This window comes from Triturus cristatus, chromosome 2_2, assembly GCF_964204655.1.
Source record: "Triturus cristatus chromosome 2_2, aTriCri1.1, whole genome shotgun sequence".
NCBI lineage: Eukaryota > Metazoa > Chordata > Amphibia > Caudata > Salamandridae > Triturus > Triturus cristatus.
The window spans coordinates 506,492,127-506,517,657 of record NC_140582.1 but is presented as its reverse complement, the minus strand read 5'-3'; the positions used below and the strand labels follow the sequence as shown (position 1 = coordinate 506,517,657).

The 25,531-nt window shown below is 42.1% G+C and overlaps 1 protein-coding gene across 1 annotated transcript in view; it reads left to right on the top strand.

The window, feature by feature from the left end:
- The window catches only part of SLC10A7 (solute carrier family 10 member 7), a 781,895-nt gene that overhangs the window by 326,918 nt on the left and 429,446 nt on the right, over positions 1 to 25,531 (top strand). The window contains exon 5 of the mRNA XM_085641628.1: positions 2,717 to 2,755. Coding sequence (XP_085497754.1) covers positions 2,717 to 2,755 — 39 coding nt within the window. The remainder of the gene's footprint in view (positions 1 to 2,716; positions 2,756 to 25,531) is intronic.

Here is a 25,531-nt window from a genome sequence, read left to right as displayed (position 1 = left end):
TCCAACACACTGCAAGAAGGATTGAGGTGTTTGACAATTTGAGAATAGTCTCTCATTTCAGAGTTCTGGTTGGTGTGATGCAGGTCCCATTGGAGATGCTTGAAAATGAAGTTAGGGCAGTGTTTGCTGACCTTCTAGGCATATAGCAGGTTGAGAACTGTGAAGCTGTGGTAAAGGCATATAGGCTGCCCCAGGACCTTATTTTTATTTCAGCAGTTTAATGAGATGCAATAGAGGCTGAAAGGCTGTTTCAGTTTCGGGATTTGAGTTTGCAAACACTAGATAGGGACAAAGCACTTATAAGCATTCAATAGGAATTTATATTGGAAAGGCAAACTGAATCATTGGGTTGCCCAGTACAGAAGACAACTGAGTGGCAGAGGAAAATGTGTTTTCTCAAGTGGATTCTGCTAGTGTTTAATGGTTGGAACTCCATACCTTCCTGACTTCCACTACTGGTCCCTCTGAATTTAATGGGGCATTGTCTCGCTGAGGGTGGGAGATTTTGTCATTGCACGCTGTGCGGCTGGTGGGGATTCTCCTCTGGAAGGGACCGTCAGTTGCAGATTTGACTTTAGTCAGCACCAACATTTTTTCTGTCTCTATGCTTCTTCTTTCCCTAGTCTCTCTTTGAGAGAGCTGAGGTGATATGTTTGAGTACCGTTCTGTGCTTTGTATTTTGTAAAATCGCTCACCCTATAACCTTTTGATAGGAGTAAATCTCCAACCATTTTTCAGGTGGGAATGGGCTGGAAACAGGGTGAATGCTCTCAAACACGAGTTTGTGAGTTTACTACATTTTTTGATCCACCTCTACCTTGGACACCAACTCCCCGCCCTCAGAGTGGGATTTTCATGTGTATAATAATTTAACTTTGTATTAATAGTTACGTTTTCATCGCTTTATGAGAGCAAATTCAAGTTTTCTGAATGCCAACACTAGATTGGCACTGATAAAACAAGCCTTATGACCACGTAAGTCGAACTCCCACATGGAAATGGTTTTGATAACTGGGTTAACTGTGTATAGCTTCCTCTCAAAAACCCAAACTACCAGGTTTACAGGTTCGCTTGGGTCTAGGTTGATGATACGTTCACTAACCCTCACTCTCATGCAGCAAGGTGTGTTTCATATTCTGCTCAGTGACCGCTGGGTGTTGTACAACTGTGGTGCTTCAAACAAATTTTGTGTCATAGGGGTTCCTTAACAAATTCTAAAGGGGAGAGGTAGTGGTGAGGTGTGGAATAGGGGGAAAAGCTGTATGCGGGCATTTTGGATGGAGAAATGTGTTTTGCATTGTAGATAGTGGTTCGTTCAATTCAAGGTTTAACTTAATGCACATGGGCTTACGCTAACGAGGTACTAGCTGAAAGTTAATAGTGCTTTTTGGGAATTCAGCAAACTACAGTGAACGCCTGCAGCTTTTGTCAACTTCGACTCTGCTGGATAGGTCCTCTTTCTGTGGAGACAGGTGGTTTTGTCATGGAGAGTTGTCAGACAATACGTTGCAGCAGTTTTACCAATGTGAAATTCGATGTTTTATTTATCTGCTTGCAGCCATACTCTCCCTCCGCAGCAGCTAGCGCCATATGCTGTTGTCCCTGCTGGCGAGCTTGCCGAGGTTTCACAGCCTGGGCTTGCTCTGTGCATGGGTCACACACGAGCTGCAGTCCAGTGGCATTTCTTATTGATGAGGCTGGCAAAGGAGGGATCTAATGAAATGATCAAAGTTCCTGAATTAATGATGAACTTGAATATGAAAGCTAAGCTGTCTGGAGCTGGGATCTCATTCCCCGTTCACTCGCCTTGCGTCTCCTCTTGGGCAGGCTGGGCTGTAGCGATGCGCCCCATCAATGGCCTTTCTTCACTTGCCGCTGTCCCCACTAGCCGCTGCTTAATAATCCTTGCATGCCCCTTCCCTCGTCCATTAATTTGTCCTGCTTGGGTTCTCTATGCACTTCTAAGCATTGGTGTTACTACCCCCCTCTTCCTTGACCCTCAGTAGGGCGGTGGCGCTTTCCATCAGACAACAGGCCACGCTGGAGATTCTGGCACGACGGCTGGACTTGAATACTTAGATGAGGTTCTTGCGCGCTTTGTGATTGGATGTTCTCATCAAGTTCTTCTGGAACTGTAGGTAAGCTTCTGGCAGGATATGGTAATTGGTGGAGCTCTAAGTAAGCTTGTGATAGGATATGTTCATTGGTGGATTGCTCTATTTATCGCTTGCGTACTACTGCTGATCAGCCTTGTAACACTACCAATGTTCTGCACAGTACACTAAATAGTTCCTGAATTTTAGGCGTTATCTATTTGCGTCAAAAACTGAACAACCCGAGCATAATGTGTAGAATAATTAACTAAAGCAGACTTTGCCACGCATCAGAATGAAGTGTGCAGTGTGGTTGTGCCGGTAAATATTGCCTTAATTTAGAGGTGGAACCTTCTCTTTCGCCAGTTCATGTTTCCGTCCAGTGATGTGTCCATGGTAGACTTTGCGGTACTTAAGTGTACGATAAACAGTTTACAATGTTTTTGTGAAGTTTGTATCCAACAAAATAAAAGCTTTTTGCAGCCTTTAAAAGTGCTGTCCAATCGTGCATTCTTAGTAGGGAATTGTGTTTAATTTCATGCGTTGTAAAGAAAAAGTGCTTTCTTTCACTTTGCTGTTTCTTTTGCTTTACAATGAGTGACTTTGTTTTTTTTCTGTTTCAGGCAGCTGCTATATTTAACTCTGCATTCGGAAGTTTTTTGGTAAGCCTTAATAACTTTACCATAATTGTGATTACATTTCTGTTTATAAAAGCCATAAGCTGAGCATTTGATATACCACATTGTGTATTCTTTTCCCTATTATGTGTGTTTTTTAAGGATTTGTTCTGTAGAGAAATAGATCTATAGGCATATGCAAGCGGTTTTGGAAATTGGATCTGTAGTTTTTATCCGATATGCCTAAGTATAGTTGTTTCTTCCAGTAATGGACTAATGAAGGGTTTGGAGTGCTGATGTTTCCTTATGGTGACTGCTGGGCATCTATTGATCTTCTCGTTAAGTCTATCAGATATCCATGGGCGAGCTGCATCGAAAGTTTTGGAGTGCACTTAGGAGTAAAGCAAACAAAGCTAATTGTTTTTGCTTTTGAACGTCGAAAAGGTTTTCTAATAAGCTGCTCTAATGTTCATTAGTTATACTGTAACTTTGTGTCTGTTCTCCCCTGTTTCTGTGGGTGCTGTATGTGATGTTTGTGTGCAGTTTGTGATGTTGAGTGTCATGAGGTGTGCAATTATGTGTAGGTGTGTGATTTCTGGTGTGATGGTGTCTGTTAGTTTATGACGAGTCGTTTGAGCTTGGCTTGAATGATGCTGTTAGGATTGGTCACCAGACGAGGTTGGCAGGCCACAATTGCTGCCTCCTTGATGTGTTCTGCTCCTGTACAGAGGTGGGCGAGCCAACAAATTAACAGGGAGAGCCGAGCGAGAGCTGACCCTAGGGTCTGGCTCGGATTGTAGAGCCCATGCTCCAGTCAAGCCCTAAAAATGTGTGATTTACGTAGCAAACAACAAACTTCACGTAAAATATGATAAAGCGCTTCAACGTTTAAGAAGTGTATTTCTTTAACATGTGAAGTTTTGACATCAATATGTCACATCAAACCACCCAACTGAGAACTACTTATTTAAAGTGATAGTGCACTAATGGTTTATGTTTCAAAATTAAGAGGCAAGACAATTGTTATGTTAACCCTGTATGTGGCCCAGATTATAAGAGCTTCATATAAGTCTGTTAAGTCAAGCACAATAGGTTTTTGTATAACGGGTATTCTGAACTCTCATATTTGAAAGTGCTTTCGTACGCAATAATGAAGAAAGAGTTTTTGTGAAATAAAGTATTTGTCTAAGATCACTCAATTTAAGCAGGGAAGCTGTGATTTATCAAGGTTTTATGGGCTCACTTTTTACAAATCAGCCAGTAAATTGGTATCTTTTTGTCTCTCTTTAAGTTAAGGCGTTATTTTTACTCCTTTGTGCATTTATCTGCAGTTTTTATATAGCACGAACTCGACCTAAAGGCATTGGAGCACTTTATATGAGCACCTGTTAAATTTCAAAAGGTCACATTCATTGCTTATAGGCAGAGTAAGTGATTTGCCCAGAATCACAGGAAGTTGAGCAGACGCCGAGACTCCAACCTGGTTCCCCAGTTCCAAAGTTGGCAGCTTTGGCCGTTACGCCATTTTCAGGGTTCAGGAGGAGGCAGGCAGAAGCCAATGAAAGCTCAACCTGTTATGGGCTTGAGGTTCTAACAGGACCTCGAGCTGAACCAGGTGTCGGACTCGAGCTGGCTCAGGCTTTCAGTGGCTCTTGTAACACTGCAGAAGGGTGGGGGTTAAGGGATACTGCAGAAGTGAAAGGGTGAATGGAAGGAGTTGGTGCTTCTGCATTATAAGATGCTACCATTTTGGATCACTGTGGATAGAGCTTGGAGAGGGACACGGGTAGGGATTGAGCATTGGCCTGGCTATGAAGGATATTGTATGATAATGCAGTTTGTCAGAAACTGGTTATTAATTTGTTAGGGGGCACCCCTGCCAACTCAATAAACACACTTTATTTGGGTCAAAAACAGTTCGAGTGAATCTCTACTCAATGCCTGATGGCTGTGGCACAAGCAGGAGAAATACATACTAAATTCAAGCTGTACCAACAATTTTTAAGTAAAGAATACCATACAATAATATTTTAAGACACAAATTTAGAAAAATAGAGAACACTTTAATGATCACAAAGATACCAATACGATCGAAATTGGTTAAGCCGAACCAGAGATATCTATATTAAAATTTTTAAGGCAAAAGTGCCTCCAAAAGTTCAGGCACAATGGAAAAACAAATTATTGCAGTGGATAGGGACCAAGGTGCAATTAAAGGCAGACTAAGATAGAGCGAAGGTCGGATACACCAGGCGAGTTGTCCCGGTCAACGGTTTTTCATTTAAACTTAGTCTCCAACTGCTGGGAAAGGTTCTTTTGGTCTGTCGTACAGCCCCTAGCTCCTCGGCCAGGATTTGGAACCCCAGATCTATCTCCAGCCAGATCTCCTGCTCGATATAGTCTCTCTTTAGTCAGCTGGGCGCTCTTTGAGTTAGGAGTCACACCAATATTTGAGGGAGTACTCTCTGCAAATAAACTACTAATGGCCGGTGATTTCTAAACCCAATAATACTGGGGTTTTTAACAAAAAATCCTAAACGTCTTGCCAAACAGCATGTTTAAGTGGAGGAGCCGCTTCGTTGTTTGGTGGAAAAATTGCAGCGAACTACAGGTCCCAGGGGGCAAGAGGAGAAAGCCCGCACCTGAGCCTGCTTGTCCCGAGGAGAGAGGGATAAAACACCTCGCCGCTCCCGCGGGAGCCGCTTCGTTGTTTGGTGGAAATATTGCAGCAAACTACAGGTCCCAGGGGGCGTGAGGAGAAAGCCCGCACGTGAGCCTGCTTGTCTCGAGGAGAGAGGAATAAAACACCTCGCCGCTCCCGCGGGAGCCGCTTCGTTGTTTGGTGGAAAAATTGCAGCGAACTACAGGTCCCAGGGGGCGTGAGGATAAAGCCCGCACCTGAGCCTGCTTGTCCCGAGGAGAGAGGGATAAAACACCTCGCCGCACCCGTGGGAGCCGCTTCGTTGTTTGGTGGAAATTTTGCAGCGAACTACAGGTCCCAGGGGGCGTGAGGAGAAAGCCCGTGCCTGAGCCTGCTTGTCCCGAGGAGAGGGGGATAAAACACCTCGCCGCTGCCGCGGGAGCCGCTTCGTTGTTTGGTGGAAAAATTGCAGCGAACTACAGGTCCCAGGGGGCGTGAGGAGAAAGCCCGCACCTGAGCCTGCTTGTCCCGAGGAGAGGGGGATAAAACACCTTGCCACTCCCGCTTCACGGAACGCGCGCGGAAGCGCGCAGGGCGAAGCCCGGGCCAAGGGCGGGCCCGTTTGAGCCCATTGGAGACCGGAGGAGGTCGGGCCGGGCCCCCCCTTCAACAGTGTTAACACCGTAAAGCCCCTACTAATTGTGAGCAGTAGTCCGGACCACTTTCGTGGAGACTGAAAGGTTTGGTAACGCTATTCAGCACAGCATACAGGAACGATGGCTGCAAAAGAAGGGAAGGGGAAGAAAGCTGTGACTAGCGGGAGGTTCGTTGGTACGTTAGACCAATTTATAACTAGGGCTACGTTAGTACTGGTGCAAGAGATAGCTTTAACTGAACGTCGACTTTCATTGGATCCTATGTACACTAAGCATTCATCCCTGGAAGGGCTAATGTCGGTAAATTCTCCTGAACAACAAATAGTCGTTAATCTTCATCCCAATGATGTGGTAGAAAGTACTGATGTTGCGCCACAGGTAACATCGACTCTATCTGCGACAAAAGACGTTAGCCCTATTATCTTAACTGATGATTTTGCCTTGACTGGTATAACTAGTGGAATAGTCACACGTACTTCCCCACGGTCAGCACCTAAACCCAAATCCCCATCCCTAAAACAAATTACAGGTTCTATTGCTAAGAGGAAGAGAGGAGGGGGCTCACATAAAGGAGATTGTCTGATGAAAACAAAAACGCCTAGATCAACTAAAAATGTGGATTGTGAGTTTCCGGTTTTATTACATACTACTCTCCCCTCGACAAATAATCCTTCATTAAGGGATTTGCCGACGGTGCCTGCAGGTTGTTCTTCGCCCAGATTTGAATTGGGATTTATGGAAAAGATGGAACAACTCATCAAGTCCTCCATGCTACCACTGCTGGCGAGATTGAAATCTATTGATGAAAGACTGATAACATTTTAACAGTCTATTGCAATAAATCTTGACTCCTTGAAAAAACCCGCTGGGGGGCCACCCAACCCGAGTTCAGGGGATAATATAATCTGTGATCCCTTAACTATTACCCCCCTGGCGCCCATTCCAACTGTACCCAATACACCTTCTGTTTCATTGTGTGGGAATAGGCAAGCTGGTATAAGTACCTACAGTGATGCAGTGATGCAAGGAAGAGGGGGACAACAAGCGGGAGGGGGGCAGGAACAGGAATCAAGGGAATCGGGATTGGCCCAAAAATCATCAAGTACAGCAAATGAAACCACGAATAATGTAAAAACCAAGAGTTCCTTTACACAAATTGATTTACCCCTGGATTCCTTCCCATATGTTGTTATGATGGTCGGGGTCCCTGAATTGGATAAAGGCAGTATAGAAACATATACCGAATTAAAAAATAAGGTTATTTTTTGGCTAAATAATAAGACCCCTCCCTTCCTACACTTATAGTGAAATTTTGTTTGTCCGTAGAGTAGGTTGGGTGGAACACAGACCAAAGGATTTAGCCGGTGACTGTATTATTATTAATTTCAGAGAAAGACGGGCAGTTGAATTTATTTGTGATGGGCACCACCGAAAGGGGGCAAGTAATATACAGACCTTTAACTTAAGTTATTTTTACCCTCCTCCCACCGCCCGTAAATCAAATTTGTATTCTTTTGAGGAACAGCGAGGGGACTCAATGATTTTGCATAATAATCAATTCAACATCCCGACCTTTAATCGCTTTGACAGGCTCTATGGGCTTGAAGGAGTGGATTGACTGAGTACAGGGAACGTTATGGTTAATGATACTTCTAACTCACAGAATACATCTGTACATAATGGCCAACTTCTAGACGGACCTAGTTGTTTTTATCCTGACCCCCGCGTCGGAATCCGGACATTAGATCCAGAAGCTAGCAGGGAATTGGGGGATAATAGTTTTGCAGCTAACATCCACACTGAAAATAACATCAGATCTAGTGACGCCCTTAGATGTAATAGCCAAGTAGATAGTGCCATCAAAGAGAGTAAATGGGTGATCATGTTTTGGAAAGTGGCCGGGTTAAAAACGAAGGTGTCCAATCAATTGTGGCCTGTTTTTGTAAATGGGTATGACATTTTAAGTCTACAAGAAACTTGGGCGGAAGAGGCTCAACATTTTTGTGGTTTTAATACTATACACACATCAGCAATAGGCTCCAGGTCTGGAAGGGCAAAAGGGGGACTTTGTACTTGTATATCTAATTATCTCAAAATTGAAAAAATAGAAACAGTTCATAATACTAGATACTATCATACGGTCAGGATACATGTAGATAAAGTCCTTTGCTTGGTTATCATACATTTTTATAATAATGTCCCTTCTGATGCAATGAAGACATATTAAGAGCATTGAATACAGATGTTACAAGTTTATTAGGCTGGAAAAATAAAGAAGTCATTGTTATCTGGGGAGGGGATTTTAATTGTTCATCATGTAAAAGAGGGGAGCTAGGGTCATGCGGAATAATGTTGGACAATGAGATTAGCTTATCACATGTTTTCTTGTGATATGGGCTATGCTAATAGACTCTGTCAACCAGAGACCTCTTTCTATCCCACATTCAATGGTAGAGGCGCTTCTTCAATAATTGATTTTATAATGATATCCTCTAGATATGCAACACAAGTTAGGAATGTTAATACTCTTGATATTGCTTTAAGCGATCATTTCCCTCTAAGTGTTAACATTTTAATTCCCAATCATGATCATGTTAGAAATAGAACATGTAGGCAGTCTGTAAATAATATTGCCTTGAATAGACAAAATGGGTATTCCCTAAAATGGATAAAGGTGATACCAGATGAGTTCCTTTTTAGTTTAGTTAAGTAATGGGAAGCCAGTATCTATCCTTGCCTGGATGAAAACTCAAATAACACTGAAATTATCAAAAATGTTGCAGTTATTGCCTCTTACATCAAGGAAAGCTTGTGGATAGAAACCAACAAATATAGAGAAGACTCAGTTGGTTTGTTTGATACAGCATGCACTAAGGCTTATTCTAACCTGAAACATGCTTTAAATGCCCCTGAAAAAGACCAGATTTTAATAAGGGATTTGAGAAATAATTATAAGAAGACACTTAAGAAAAGAAGAGACGAAATGAAAAAAGAGGCATGGAATTCCTTGTGTGAGGCTTCACTGAAAAGAGATACTGTAGCTTTTTGGAAAGTGGTTAATGCTCCTTTTCTTAATGATAAAACAAAAGCAACAATAGAGATAGCCATAACGGAGAACGAATGGGTATCACACTATACAGATTTATATAGTGTTTCGCCCGCACTAGAGCAGCTAACATTAGAGAATGCAACAGATCCCGAGCCTCCACATAGTTTTAAGAGAGTGGAGTTGGATATCACCTTGAATGAAATCAACATGGGCATTAAAACCAGCACTGGAGGTAAGGCACCGGGCCCGGATGGGGTGCCGGTTGATCTGTTCAAAAACAATGTGGTGTTATGGGGTCCACTCCTTACGCAATTGGCTAATGCATGCTGCTCAAGTGGACTGTTAGAATCATGGTATGAGTCTATTATTGTACCTATATTTAAAAAGGGGGATAGAACACATTGCTCGTGCTATCGCCCCATTTCTTTATTAGACTCAACAATTAAGATAATTGGACGAGTGATTTTAAATAGATTACAATCTTGGGCGGACGAACATCAAATTATTAGTGATCTACAATATGGTTTTCGGAAGGGTCTTGGCACTATTGACCAGGGCCTCAATCTACACATTCTACTAGAAAAATATACCAGAGCCAAGAGAGGTCGCTTATTTTTAACTTTTGTTGACTTAACGTCAGCTTTTGATTGTGTTACCCATACTAAGTTATTGCTAATTATGGAACATTTAGGGGTGGATGAAAATATAATTTTATTTTCTTAGGAAGCTCTATTCTGGAGCAAGGGCTAAAGTCAGATTTGGAAAGAATGGGGATTGTACAAGGGCTTTTGGAATTGCAAGAGGAGTGCGGCTAGGATGTGTCCTTTCCCCATTCTTGTTTACAATTTATATTAATGATTTAGAAAGAACCTTGCTGAGGGATTGCAGGGACGTGCCTAAGGTAGCTAATAGATCTGTTCCGGCACTCCTATACGCGGATGACACAGTATTGATGGCCCTGACGCCCGTTGCCATGCAGAGGATGGTAACATCCTTCTCCCATTTCATGACAAGTCTGGATTTGGGAATCAATTGTATGAAGATGTTTTGCATGAATTCTGGCCCTGGGGCTAATACAAAGAAAAAGGTAATGTTTATTAACTCTAAACCCCTTGATTTTACACCTACATTTCCCTATTTAGGAATTTTGTTTGACCAGTCTGGTACTTGGACAAATGCGGTAAAAACAAGAAGATTCCTGTTTTGTAAATCCTTAATGGCATTGACTAATTTCAGTCGAAAAATGGGTTGAAGACCGATTGGGGAACTTGTGTTTGTATATAGAGCCACCTGTGTAGCTATTGCGACCTATGGCGCAGGGATATGGGGATATACGAATGTGAAATCATTACAGGTTGCAGAAAATTGTTTCCTGAGATATCTCTCATCAGTCCCAGATAGTGTCTCCACATTTATATGTCACGCTGAACTCGGACAGTCGTATCTAGAATATGTGATTAAGGTACTACCGGTTCTGCTGTGGCACAGGGTGTGGACTACTGAAGAGTGTGTTTTTAATCATTCCATTTTGAAGGATACAATGAATATTAATAATGCTAGTAAGATTAAGTGGCTGCATTACGTAAAGATGTTTCTTATAAAAATTGACCACCAGGAGTATTTTAGCGATCCTCCATTGATGTGTAATGTCTCAAGGAAATAGCTTAATAATCTTTGTATGACATACCTGAGTCTTTGTAGAACTATCTGTGAGATGACAAAAACTACCGTGGTGGCTCATCATCTAATAATGACTACTTTTAACACCCAACCATATGTTAAGATATACATGAAGGACTTTGAAAGGTTTTTACTAACACGATTCAGACTAAATATTTTATTTTGATTTCTAAGCTTCCCCAAGATGAATGACTGGACAAGACAACTTTATAAATGTCCATGTGATGATATGTCTAGTCAATCAGACATACACATTTTGTTCTTCTGTAAGTTCTACTCAATACCGAGGAGAAGATGGATAGTACCAATATTAAAGAGTATGGGACTTAGGCAATGTCGCCCTGCATTTCTGGCCATTCAGAAATTAGACAATATAATTACTGTTGCATCTGTTTCCGTTTTAAATTTTTTTTTCTTAAATCACGGAAATCAATTCATGTATGACATTTTTATAACTTATTTTAATGAGGGTTGACTTCTTCTTTTTATCATTTTTATATATATTGTAAATGTGTATTAAACTGTACTTTTATGGTTATCCTCAGCATAATAACCGAATAAAGGTATTTTTGATTTGATTTGATTTGAGTTAGGAGTCCTTCTGCTTTTTGTGTTCCTGAGCAGATAAATGGGATACTTGACACTTGGACAGTAGTTCCAGTTCTTGGGTGCCAGCACTATATGGGACTCTTTAAGTCCTTATGTGCGTCCTCTTCTTCCATCATGAGTCAGGATTCTTCTTCAAGCAGTGCTTTCTTCTTCAGATTCATTCTTCTAGAATTCAGGAATGTTTTGCAGAAATGGTGGTGGAGGTGACAGATTTATCATGTCCAATAATCAGTTATTGAAGGAACTCTATCACTGAATCCGAACAGTTCTCCTGTAGGCCCCCGCCTGGAATTCTAGCACCCAATCCTGACAATGTTCTTGCAGTCCCCGCCTCCTTTTGCAGCACTTTCTCTTTGCTTCACTGTAAAGTTGTTCAAGAACCCCGGTTTCAAGATGGTGTGTGCTGTCTTCAGCTTCTTGGCCCATCCTATCCGACAGGGTCAACACTGGTTTTCCCTCCTACTGTGGCTGGAGCCTAACTGTCTAGGAGAGTCCTGGAGATGAATAAAAGAAGCCCTCCTATGCTACGAGTTGAAAGAGGTAATGTTATAACCACCCTTTGTTCTACCACCTTTTTCTGTCTACTCTAAGATTGCAAAGCCCTTCTATGTGGTCCGTAGTTAACACCCAGTGCCTTTCCTGGGCTCATAGGCAAGCCATTGTTCTTGAGTCTTCCGGCTAAAGATGTGTATTCCAGCTCTAGAGGTGTGATAGGTGGCAGAACATTTTTTCCCCTCCTACTTTGACTGGGGCTGGTCTAGGAGGGTCCTAGGAGAAACCCTCCCTGGTATGACCAAGTCAAAAGCGGTAGTGCTAAAGCTGCTTTTTGTTCTTCCAAATGTTCCTGTCCACTCACAGATAGATAATACCTGCTAGGTGGTCAGCAGTAACACCTATTGGGCGCAGAGACAAGCCCTTGTCCTCTGAGCCAGTGTTAAGTCTCCCAACAAAGGTTGTGTATTCCAACTCTGAAGGTCTGATGATTGATGGAACTGGTTGTAATTCAGTTCTGTCTCGGGCACTTTAAAGGACATTTTTACAAAGTTACTTTTCTGCTTAGGTCATAAGAAATCTGAGCTAATAACTATGAAGCATGTTTCTAGCACTTTCCTAAGTGGAGGTGGAAAATAAAGTTCTAATCCCACCTGGCCTATTTGAAAATTCTAGTCAAGCCTACAGAGTGAAATAGCCTTTGACTTTTATTTCGCTGTGATGTCACAGTACCTGCATTAGGGAGTGTATGCAATTTTTATATATTGGCAGCCTGCCTTGTGAGCTTTCAAGACACTCATTAAGAGTGACTTATGAGTATGTAAAATAGTTTTCCATTCCAAGTGGCACTGCAGTGCATTAAACGACAGACGAGCCAGAGCACAGTGGTGCCTTGGCAGGATTATATTTTTGTCATACTTGTGGGTGGTGGAAATATACACTGCAGCCCCACAGATGACATTTAATTTTCCATGCTATAGGTGCACTTTAGGCACCAGTTACAGTGGACTTATAGGGAAGTTAAATAGGCCAAAGAGGGAGTCTCGATATACAGCACGTTTTAGAGGGGCAGCACAGCCACATTACTGATGTTTAGCAGTGATAAAGGGTGCGAAATCCTAAACCCACCATCTCTGCATTAAATCACCATCAAATTACTCTTCTACCAAATGGTAAAGCATAGAATGTGGTTTAGGAATAGAAGCAGTTGTAGTCCCATGCTACTACATGCTGAAGTTAATGCACTATGCAAGCATATTGCTTACTAGAATGTATTGAGGAATTAAGAAACACATTAGTTGCCATCATATTTCTCTCTAAATAAAAACATACTAATCTCTACTGTGGAAGACCTTTTTAACAGTGTCAAAACACATAAATGGAGCAGCCACTCTTGTTCACCTATCTCATCCACTTAGCTTTTTGCTTGGAACGAATACGGCCATTGCCTCTGCCAGATTCCTCACAAAGTTTTGCCTGGGTCTGCCTGTATAGAAATTCACCAGCTTTTGCCTTTAAATGATTGCTTATGTTTTTATTATTTGTTTGATTTTTGTCTCTTGCTTTGAAAAGGGGCCTGATGAACACATGCATTACTGAGAATTGTCCAAATATTATTAAGGAATTCATTGAAAGATAAGAAATAGTACACAGTAGCCCGTCTTGTGGTCTAAGGTTCAGTTGTGTCAACTATGGGGAGCATTGTATACTTTCCCTAAATTTTTAAATAGATCAGTCATTTTAAAGAAACTATATGTAATTCATATAATTATAATGTACCTATTGATTTGAATTTTGACTTTGGTAAAGGCGACACTCCCACCCCTCTAAAATTGCAGTAAATATGTGATTGGACATGAAAGTAACAACCCTGCTATCAGATTTAAGTTACTTTTTCCGTTTCAGTACTTCAGAGACCTGCACTATTATGTGCTTCAGCTAGCTTTAGTCAGTTGGTAGCTGAATTGTGGCACTTTAAAAGTATGTGCACTTCCTAAGAACTTCACTCAAGTAATCTACTGGCCTTCTCTTTCAAAGGGATACAAATACCGTACCCTAGGAAAGGGAGTGGGAGTCGGTTAAGATGAAATGCCTGAATATTTGCCAATACATGAGCATGCAAACATGTAGGCCCTTTTAACGATTTGTGGTAGTGTGAGCAGAACGTTAAGGAATGCCTTTGAAGAACAGGCAGAACTGAACCTGGCCAGTTGGGGCAGAATTGTAGGGGAATGGAGAGATCTTGGGCTAATGTCAGCATAGCTTGTTGGAATGCCCTTGAAGCATAGACTGAACTGGATCTGGCTTGTCCCGGGTAGCATTGTAAGAACAAGCATTTACAATGCAATGGTCTCGGCATTGGTAAAGTTAGAGCTATTGGCATTGCTCATGACATTATTTTTGTTTATGTTTTTGTTTTTAAAACATTTAAAGTTAAAGGCATTGTCATGAGCAATGCCAATAGCTCTAACTTTAACAATGCCGAGACCGTTGCATTGTAAATGCTTGTATCATAGTAGGTTTGGGCTTAAACAGCCCAGTCAGCAAAGGACAGTGCGATAAAAATCCAGAGCTTGTTTATGATGCCGCACGTTTGGTAGGGGTTACATACCTGTTTACCGACGGAAATAAGACGGGGTTACTCACATTTTCCTTTTAAATAAAATGGATTAAACAATACAGAACATGTGCAGGTCACTGCAGAGAAGCATGAGATTCCACTTACTGAGGCCGGCATCGAGGACCTAGGTTGCGCACAGGTCCGTGGTGGTCACCCGGCAGAGCAGCCCCATGTCACCCCTAGATTCTGCCCGGGCCGCCCTCTGGGATAGAGTGAACCCAGAGACTCGAAGCACCATCCCGGGCGGTCGCTAAGGACTCTTTGCAGGTGTAACCAAGGGACGGCGAGCCTTAGGAGCCAAATTACACAAAACGGGTGACGTATAAGAAGGACTCAAATAAAGCATCCGACCTGACGGAGACCGCGGCCATCTTGGAATGGGAAAGCTCTCCGATGAAAGGAGGGCGAGGAGATGCGAGTAAAGGCTTAGAGGCGTTGATACATTTTACGTTCCTTTGTTTAATTGACTTCATGAAATGTAGAATTACGGATAAAATGTTTCAATGATGTGGCGGAGTCAATTAAGAAGGCCATGGCCGGGGGCCCATAGCTGCAAAGTTCAGACAAGCATGTGTGCTTTTGTGTGACATTTCCGTGGTTTCAAAGCTTTTCCTTAATATCTCGTGCCGAGTTAAAATATGACTCATGAGGTCTTGGGCCATCCCACAATATCCGACACTGCGCGTATTAAGTATGCCTGTAACTTGATGGGGGAGAGGGCCAGAGGTGCGGCGTCTGTGACAGGAAAGTGATGCCTCCTTTAACAAAGAAAAACAAGGAGATCAGGTGAGGGAGCAACGCCGGGACACCACCGCCTTTCTCCGAGGCAGAGTAGAAATGCCTCGGAGAAAGGGAGCGTCCTTTTCGGATTCGGGGGCGTGTTTTGCTGTTGTCTCCTCCCTGAGACTTTTCGCAAAAAACACGCCCCCCGATCCGAAAAGGACGGGGCATTATTGGAGTGACGGGACCTCTTCTCCAATGGCTGGCCAGCATTTACTAGGCCAGCCAATGGAGAACAGGGGAGAAGAGGGGCGGGTTCAAGCCCCTCTTCTCCCAAGTCATTATCTCTCGCGAGCGAGACTGCGCAAGCGCAGCCATCGCTAGCCGAGACCTAAAAAGGTGAGATCTTCCAGGACAAGTTTGTGTTCATCTATATTGGAGTTTTTCTTCCAGAGGGCTGTGGGAGTATTTTGAGATCAGTAAGCATATTCAAAACGGGACCTAAATTACGCTCTAGTAAAAAAGGGGGGAATATAGGAACCTTGTAAGCATTGTATTAGGAGCCACCTACTGGTCGCGCGGTGCTTCTCCTTTTGAAACCCATGTTTAATCCACTGGTACTTCACAACCAGCTTGGAGCCAAAACAAGAAAGAAGGCTTATTTCATGTGGTAATAGGTCTTTGGTAACTTGTGTCAGAGAAAAGGAAGATTTGTACTTCCCTGTGTTTCACATCACTGCTTCCTGGACTTGATTTAAGAACTGGGAGAGACAGTTTGTTGACCTGTTCAACAGATATTTGATCTGAATCTACTGAGAAACCTTCCTCCAGACTAAGTCTGCTTCATGAAGCCGCAGTTCCCAGTAGAGGAGATGATCTTGAATCCAGCGTGAACGGTTGATGAGAAACACGGAGCCCAAATATGACTGTGTTCTCTAAAGTCAGGAGCTACAACCATATCGAACCTAGAGTCCTCTTTGGAATGAAAACCACCCAACAGGCATCAAACGGCAGTCCCAGAAATCCTGTTCACCTGCTGGAAGTTTTCCTCCTCAGCAGCTCTGACTACCTTAACTTCATTGAGCCACGACTTTGACATGTTTGAGCTAGACATCCAGTATGATAGTTAACTTGATCTACATGAAGACAGAGCATCAAATCTTAGTCTTGGTAGCCAATTTTTCTCGACTGATGTTCTTCCTTTTGTGTCTCGGTCATTGTGAATTTGAGCGTTTTTCTTTTTTTTTTTTAAAACTTTTTGTTTATAAACTTTAAACCCATAAAGGGTACTTTATTTTGTCCTTACTTTTGTTTTATTCATTTTTCTCCTTATATTTAATCTTGATGTGGACCTTTCAGATATTTAAGGCCCACGGAGGCACCTTGGCTGTTTGCTCAGCACGTAAGTTATGACCGTATGCCCCAGCTGCCCTCTGTTTCTGCTTCACTCCTCTCTGGCATCCGTCTCTCTGCTGCCTTCTGCTTCGTTTTTAACTAATTGGTCTCGAGCCATGTGCAGTGATGTTTATCCGGCCTCTTCCCACTGAATTGGTGTCTCCCAAATTCCTGATCAACTGGTTTCTGGCCAGGTCTGGTTGGTGAGCAGCAAGTTTCGCTGACTTATGGCATCAAGAAGCACTGTGGTACCTGATGCCATGTGGGTTCATTTGGGGGTGTCTTGACTGGTTTTGATCATATAAACCAGGCGTGTGTCAGTGCTCAAAAACACCAGAGTAATATCTTTCTTGGCATATCCAACTATAAGTACTTGTTCAATAGCCCTTTGCTACTGCAGAAGCATGTGGAGGAGATCAGAGGATGCTGATAGCTATGGTGCTTATGTTTACATACAATTTTAGTACTGCTTATTACTTCTTCCTTTCCTGTTATGAGAAAACCTAGCAAAAAGGTGTATGCAAAGACCCACTATAGTGAAACACTTGGCCTTCAGATTAAACAGCTCAGGGTAAACTAGGGGTCCTTAATTTAATCTCGAGTGACAAGACCAGAGGCCACTAAAATGATAACTCATGCCTACTACCAGTGTGGATCAAAATCTATAGGCAAATATCAAGTACTGGTGTGGTAATCGACTAGTAGAAGGGACTCCTGTGACGCTTGGGAGTAAAGGAGATACTAAACCAGAATCATTTAGAAAAGCAGAGACATTACAACTTTTACTCCTACATCTTGTTTTAAGCAATACCATAACCAGGTGCTTCTGGTGATAACGAGAATTGGGACTAAATGAGCAGATAACAGCACTGTAGAAGCATTCAGTGTCTCTCCTCTCCACACCCTTCAATCATCCATAATGAACACTAGACCAGTTCAGAGAAGGATGATCAGAAATTAGAAATCTATTTCTAAGCCTACACTGAATGTGATAGTTACTACAGTTTTAGAAGTTATAACACATAAGGCCTTTGTGTTATCTGCTGGTCAGCCTGTCACTGTATTTTTACTGGTTCTCACCAATGTTGCATCTGAATTTCCGATTTTTCTGCTATAAAGTACTATTGGACAAGGTTTGGGGTGTCCTTTGAACTGCTATGTCACTTCGGAGGCTACGTATCCAGAAACTATCATAATCAGTTTGTTCATATCCCAACTGGAGCTGCATCTCCTGGTAGAAATTCCACCTGACCAGTTAGAAATGGATCTAGTTTTCGGCAAAGGAGTTTTTAAACAAGAAAATGTCTGCTATTGAGACAATTCCTGTTGATAATAGTTTTGTCATAGGATTGGTTGTCGATATGTATTGCTTTAAATTAGTGTTTCTGTTTCCATCTTTTTACTGCCGGGTATTTCTAGTCCTACCACCATAGGCTGCATCACAGCTTGTTCAAGTTACTTCGTTTTGTAACTGGTCTTCATGTTCTCTTTGCATAGGGTTAAAGATGTTCCTACAACACTGGCCTTATTGTAGTAAAACCGTCACAGTAACTAAAGAGAAATTGCCTATGCGCTTGATACTTGTGGTGGCCCCTAAGCCACTGCTTCTTCACACAGGGAAGGCCTATTCTGCATTGGCCTCTGTGCAGAATTTGTAGTCAGCCGGATGTGCAGTGAAGTATTGCTCTGATTTATGCTGCAGCTAGTTTAATAATGCCCCTAACCTAATTAAACTCTGTGTTTTTAGGAACTAATTATTACAGAAAGCAGATTTCTTTTTGTAGCTAGACTAGTATCAGCTAATGATAGACGAATTTAATTTACATAAATTTCAGAGCAAGAGAATGTCTTTGAATCGTGCCACAAAGGAGCGCTTTATGTTAAGAAGTTAATGTCATTATCTCCGCCTCTCATTTAAACAATTCAGTTTGCAATAATCGTGGAGCATAATAATTGATCTAATTTTTCCACCTCCTTGATGGTATTTTAATAAAGTCTGATATAATTTGTGTAATTCTTGGTGGTTGGCTGTTGGGGCATTTGCCGCTGTACACAGCATGCAAAATACCTTTCAGTGCACAGTGGTTCTGCCGACTTGCAGTTGAACATAGAACGTGAGAATGGCTTCCAAAATATGTAGGATGCAGCAGGTCTTCTCACTTGAAAAATGTGATTGCTTTTGAACGTGCACATTAAAATTGCAAAGGGATTAAATGTGTTTCGGCCACAAAAAGGCACAAAACTAGGATGCCCAAAGCTTTTGTGTACATAAAAAAAGCTATAGAGTCCAAGCCAGACTGATTCTTTTTGTTTTTGTCAATGTCTCGTCTACCAGAAAAAAACTGTTAGCTGTCTGCAGACGAATCCTTTTACAACCATGCCAAAAACTGGCAGTGGGCTTAGAGGCCGCCCGATGTTTACTATTGGTTGGCTTTCTTTTCCCACTTAATTTCTTGCTTCTTATTTGATGGTCTTCCTTCCTCTTCTTGTATTTGTCCCTCTTCTGTTGTATAGGCTCTTTACTATCTTTTTGACTTGCATCCTTCCACTGCTCCCATTAAGGGCACTTCTTTGTTTTCTTTCAGCACTCCTTGAGAGTGCACATATTTTAATGTTCTCTCCCTCGTCTACTGCTTCCCTCTTCCTCGTTTACTGCTTTCCCTCTGAACGCCGCTACCCCTCACCCCGTGTTGCTCCCTTTTCCATGGCTCGTCCATTGCTATCCTCACCATGACCTGGCTTTTATTATGTTTTTTAAATCCTCCCCAGGCCCAGCCTCAAGCCTTTGCTCCCTCATCCCTCGCCCTCTCCATCTTGTTCCCTCCTGCTACCACTGCATGCTACTTCATTGATCCAGGATCCCCTTGTGGGTCACTTTTTCTTTTTTTTTTTAAAAGTATAAAATGTTTTTAGGACCCTACAGGGTCATTTGCTATTAGACTGCATCACAGTGCTATAAGCACACTTGTGCCACTAAATTTATATATTTTTTGTTTGCTAAGCCAAGAGACGTCCGCCATCTTGAAGCGGTAAATAACATTTTAGAAAGGAGGCTGCAACATTTCCTAGGTGTGTGCATGTGTGGTGGCGTGCCTTTATATCTTCCCTTAGTATTGGCGCAAAACATTTTGGTTTTTGTTGATGCTGCACAGCATTGACAATAAATGATTGGTAAAGCCATTAGGTCAATAAGGCGTGACATATTGTCTTTGCTAATAATACCTGTTTAGGTCTGGCATACAGTGTAGCTGCCAGTTTGTTACTAATTCTTAAAAATAAACACCAAGTGGGTTTTGGCTGCACGCTGAAAGGTGTTACTCTCATCTCATGCTATTGGTTGTTTGGTGTATCATTCCTCCTTCCAGGAGTACTTCGGGTGTAATGCATGAGCGACCAGGTTACATTAGGAAAGAACAGTTCATTATCTTTCTGTTTGTTGCATTCAATTTGTTGTGCATTCTATACAGTAAGCAGTTATAGTTTGATACTTTTTCCCAGCATTGGCAAGGCAAGATGGTAGGCAATTGTATGTATGTAAACAGCATTTATGAATGTCTGTGTTTACATGTGTTGGCAATTTAAAGCCAGACCTAATGGCTTTGCCAGTGTTTGTTATTATTTGCCTACATAAACAAAGTCATTAATGCCCCATATTTATCATCATTCAAAGATGTAGTTTTGTAACAAATTAGATTTTCTTGTATATAACAGTATGGACAAACTATTAGATTTAGCACTCCAAGATGTTTTTTAAGCCCTAAATTTGTATTTATCAGTTTTGAACAGGATTGTCTTGGTCTGTTACTTCCTGTTGTATTGTCTTCCAAGAGCCAGCAGGTTCACGGGCTGAACAAGCATTAGGTAGCAGCGCACGACTTTCTAAGTCACAAGGGAGGGGCAACCTCACACTTCAAGTAGGATCAGTGCACCATGTCTATACACATATGTGCTGTTGCAGTGGTTCTTGACCTTTTGACTTATGCGATTCTCATTGAACCATAACTGCGAGCCAGGGATCCCCAAGCTATTTCTACGATTTGTACCACAACAATACATAAACAAGTGCACACTATGTGAACTCTGAACATCTACTTTCTTCTGCAACTGCATGTTTAAATATGACATCGTCTACACATTTTATAAGTCCCAGTTCGTATTCACCAAGCGATAGGTAATCGTGTGAAATCGGAGCTTTCGAAAGATATGATCAAACAGTAGTAACTGGATTGATATTGGCGTTGACCAGAAACAAGACAACAGTCGAGCTTGGTATGGGAAAAGCTAGAGTCCAGGCAGGATCAAAAGGTGAAAAAGACAGTGATAGTGTAAAAGCTGGAAGACCAAGTGCTCATTATACAGCGTACATACTGCCTACTTGGGAAGTGGTAATCTGCCTGAGGAAGCTTTTCAGCTGTACTGATAGGTGCAGCCATGCCCCCTTCCGAGTACAAGAAGTGTAGGTGCTGCCCTTACGACCTCAGGAGTCTGAAAGTGTCTGTCTGGAAAGGCCTTTTGGGCAGTCCACCTCTGGATATATGCATAGATCACCGAGTGGTTAGAAAACTGACTCACTAAGTGTACTGACAGCAGTGGCTACAACTGAACGGGGGTTATGGGGCGGGGGATGTCCAAGTTGGGGGAAGGAATAACAAACAAATCACTTACCTGGGTACGGTTGACTCGCCGCCGCCTCTCCTCGTCTCTTCTGAATCCCAGAACGGAATCAGGAAGCACACAGACTTCCCCTAAGCCAATCATGATGCTGCTGTCATCATGACAGCAGCGTCATGATTGGTCTGGTGTTTCGGCGCTCAGACGGGGTCTATGAGCCTGTGCATGTTCTCCACCCGGGCTGTGCATTATATCCCAGTGGAGAACATGCAAAGTGCACATGACTGTTTGGCCGGCCCAAGACGGCTGGCTAAACTGTCATGTGCACTTAAGTACTCACCACACCTCCCCCTGCTGTGCACAGCCCAGCCCCGCCCTGAGAACTGAGCAGGTATGGAAAAATAAAATGATAATAACAATGCGTTATTATCATTTTATTTGTCCTTTTTTAACTGCTCAGAGGGAAGCGGGCGACGCTAGTGGGGGAAGGCGGAGGATCCTCCACTGAGTGCAGATGCCTGTGATTTTCTAGAAAATCTGAAGGAATTCAAGTGCTTTTAGTAAGAAGCTGATTGCTAGTTCAAGTCGTAGAGTTTTTGAATAACAGTGTCGGTGTTCATTCACAGATGCTCTTTCCTGAAATAGCAAAAAGTAATTTTTTGAACATAACTTTCATTTTATTAATACATAACTCAATCCATTGAGGAGGCAGACGCATGATGTTTTTACTGCAGTCCCAAATGAACAATGAAGAAGTGCACTTTTAAAAATGATCCTATTTCACATCCTTTTCACAAATAAGTGATATGCGCATAACATATAAACATCCTCTTTTTTCTTTCTTTCAACACGAGCCCTGGGGTCTTACAGTTACATGCTTTACATACTGATCAAACTCTGAAAAACGAAATTGACCACAGCCTTTGACCTTTGATTGGTTTATCTACTGGTCAAGGTTAAAAGCTGCCATTAGGCAATGTGCTGCTTCTGGGTCTTTTTTCTGCAACTTGACTTTGTTACAAGATAACCCAGCACTTCTTGACTTTTTTTTAATGTATGAGACAAAGCATGTGAGCCTCTGTACCAAGGCTTTTCATTTCCCATAGAACCAGTGGATTATTTTGTGTTGCATGCTAATTGTTCTCTGGTGCCATATCATAATACAAGACTGTAGCGCAATGAAACAAAGATTCTGATGGTTGTTCATGACCAAATTAACATTGAATTTAAATTTGGAGGCTAAAAATTAAGTTTGTTTACTCAGATTGATGTGTGAGAGCAGTGCAAATGCATCAAACAGAAAATAGTATGGAAACCGAATTTAGCAAAGCTCCAACCTTCCCATTAAAATAAAAAAATAGTTTTTAAAATATTTGTGTATTAAATATAATATTTCTTAATTTGTGTATTTGTTTTATGAATGCTTGTCTCTGTGTTTTTTGTGGATTGTTTTTGCGGTTCAAATTATCAAAAATGCTTAGCAAAGGGTCCCCGGCTTCCAATAATGACTCAGTAAGGGTCCCCAGATTCCAATATTCATACACTGGAGGTCCCCGGATTCCAGTAATGATTAAATCGGGGTCCAAAGAAGTAAAAAGGTTAAGAACCGCCGATCTAGAGTATTATCTCTATTTATTGGACTCTGCATTTGTGGTATCTTAAAATGTATCTTCATTGAGATTACGGGAAGAAAACCATGACTTGCGGTGGAGACTTAGTGGCAGCAACGAAGAAGTGACATTCTGAGTAGGTAGAAGAAGTTGCATGCTCACTCTCCTTCAGCCTTACTGGCACGGTGACGTGGAGATGTCCGTACAGTTTGAGTTTCTGGCATCCTGAACTGACTACACCTCATTTATGAAATCTGCTGTTTCTCTCCCAACATCCTGTTGGTCATCTAATCTTGCTGCCAGAACATTCAATTTCTTTGGATTGAGTAGTGTAGTGCAGTAGATATTCGCTGTAATTTCTAGAGAGTCCTAATCACGTTAGGAGATCCGGTTAGCACCGACCTGCCATAGATTATGGGATAAAGGTTTTGGGGTGTGTCATTGCTGTTATAGCATGATTTTAGTCATGCTAACCTCTGAATAATACAGTGTGCCTCAGTGAAGCTAGAAACAGCTGACCACCCGGCATAGGATATGATTTGTAAAGGACCCATAGTTATGTATATTGCTTAAAACATGATGTCTCTTTATTAGTTGTCCACATAATATATTGGCTTTTGCACACAAGCTATGGCAGGAGTTAAACCCTTTAGACTCTTGAGAGGGAAGACGAGATGTTTGGGGAATTGAAAAGGAATTATGAAACTTGAATACTCGATGTTTTTCACTGACTGCTCTGTTTCTTTAAAAATACACTACAAGTAGACATTATTGTTCCATATTGGACCAGGTCATCATTTGGGTATTTTATCCTTTCATAAAAGTTTTGAAAAAAGCAGAAATAGGACACAATAAACTACGATAGGGTCAAAGGTCGTAGAATCACTGTAATGTGTAGTACTACTAAGTGAGGTAATTCGTAATATCAGTAGTTACAGGATGGGACATAGCACGAGTAGGAGTGCATGTTACAATACAAGTCGTAGCTTCTCCTCTATTTGCCGCCGAAGTATTACTAATGTGGTTACTGGGTTTAGTGGAAGTAGTGGAAATAACTGTAGAGATAGTCACAGTTCTACCTCCTATACTAGTACTTGTGCTGGTACTAGCTTTACTATCTTTTTTAATAGAACATGAAGTTGTGGTGCCAACCGTGGCATTGCTACAACTTCTAATAGTATTAGTAGTAGTACTTAGTGAACTGCTACTGGCAACAGTTCTAGTCATATGGGTATTGGTACACGTTGTTGCTCCATTACATATGGTAGCATTGTCATTCTTATTTTTATGGAAAGTAGTATTAGTAGCAACAGCTGACATAGTGCTGATAGTAGCACCAACAAACATAGATACAGCAGTCTTCTATGAATTAGACTCATTAATGTTAATGCACATTTTACTTAAAAAGGCACTATGTGAAATTGACATGAGCTGCTAGTACATACATTTTTGATTCTGTGAACTAAGAGGGCTAAAGTTTGAAGGAGAAAAAGAAAATACCAAGTAAGGTTGAAGCGACTGGGTATAGGTGAATTATTTTTAGTTATTTGATGCTCTTCTCAAATTGGTATTACATTTGTTTAAAAAACATAAAGTAATCAGTGTTGTGAGGCCTGCTGCCCTGTGCCAAGTTCTTAGTTGCAAACGTCTGAGTGAGGCAACTGTCAGCTGCACCGGTTCTCGTTTTCTGTAAATTTTGCAGGCCAAGCTTTTGGAGGCTGGTGACAGCTGCACTGGTGCTAGCTTTGCAATTCTGAAGCAGACACTATGGTAGCTATAAGCTGCCCGGCACACATTTTTAGGTCGAGGCTAGAGTCAGCGCGCATGCGCTGCTCTGCAAGGCTTGCTGTATTCTGTCTGTGTCTTTTGGCCAGTCCCATCAGTTTTCCTTGGTTCTTTTATGTGCTGTTTGGAAATCCTTGGTTTTGTACGGTGTATGGCTTACATTTGTCCCACGTCTTGGTGGGTTGGTAATGCCCATGGCTACTGGCCCTATTACTTGTAGGTTTTCACAGCTGGCCTTTTATTTTGTTTTGCCTCAGTGTCATGTTATTAGGCTGCAGTTGTCCCTCCCCCCCTCACATGTTGCTGCATGCTCCTCCCACTCCCCCTGGTTCTCCCGTCCTGTTTTTATTATTGTTGTTTTAGTATCCCATTCTGCTTTTCCCTCGATGGCCATAGTCTCTTTTGTTTTGAGGTTCTTGTACAGTAGTTCTGGTGGGGAGAGTCTCGGACATCCCAACGGCCGATCCCCGCCACACTTAACCGGGATCCTAGCCGTGGCACTCCTCATCATGCGGCCCCAACTTTTGTTTCAAGTGTTGTCAGCCACCCCACCGCCATTTTTTAACTTTCCAATGTAGCGTCTTACAGAGGCAGTCAAAATTACACATGTTCTTTTCGGGGTTGTTGTTTGTGGTGTCCATGAACACATGTCACTGAACAGCCCCCGCCCCCTCTCCCAAACGGCTATCCCAGACGCTTGTGTGCACATGGTATGTGGTCTGTCTTATAAATACGGCCCTGCGAATGGGCGGTGTGGCCTGTGTTTTAGTGTCGGGTTGCTTAAATAGTGCACAAATATTTCTGCTTAAATAGTGTGTTCTTTTCAGGGTTGTTGCTTGTGGTGTCCATTAAAACACGTCACTATACAGCCCCCTCCTCCTCTCCAAAAGTGCTGTCCCAGATGCTTGCACACACACATTGTGTGATCTGCCCTGCAAATGGGCGGTGTGGAC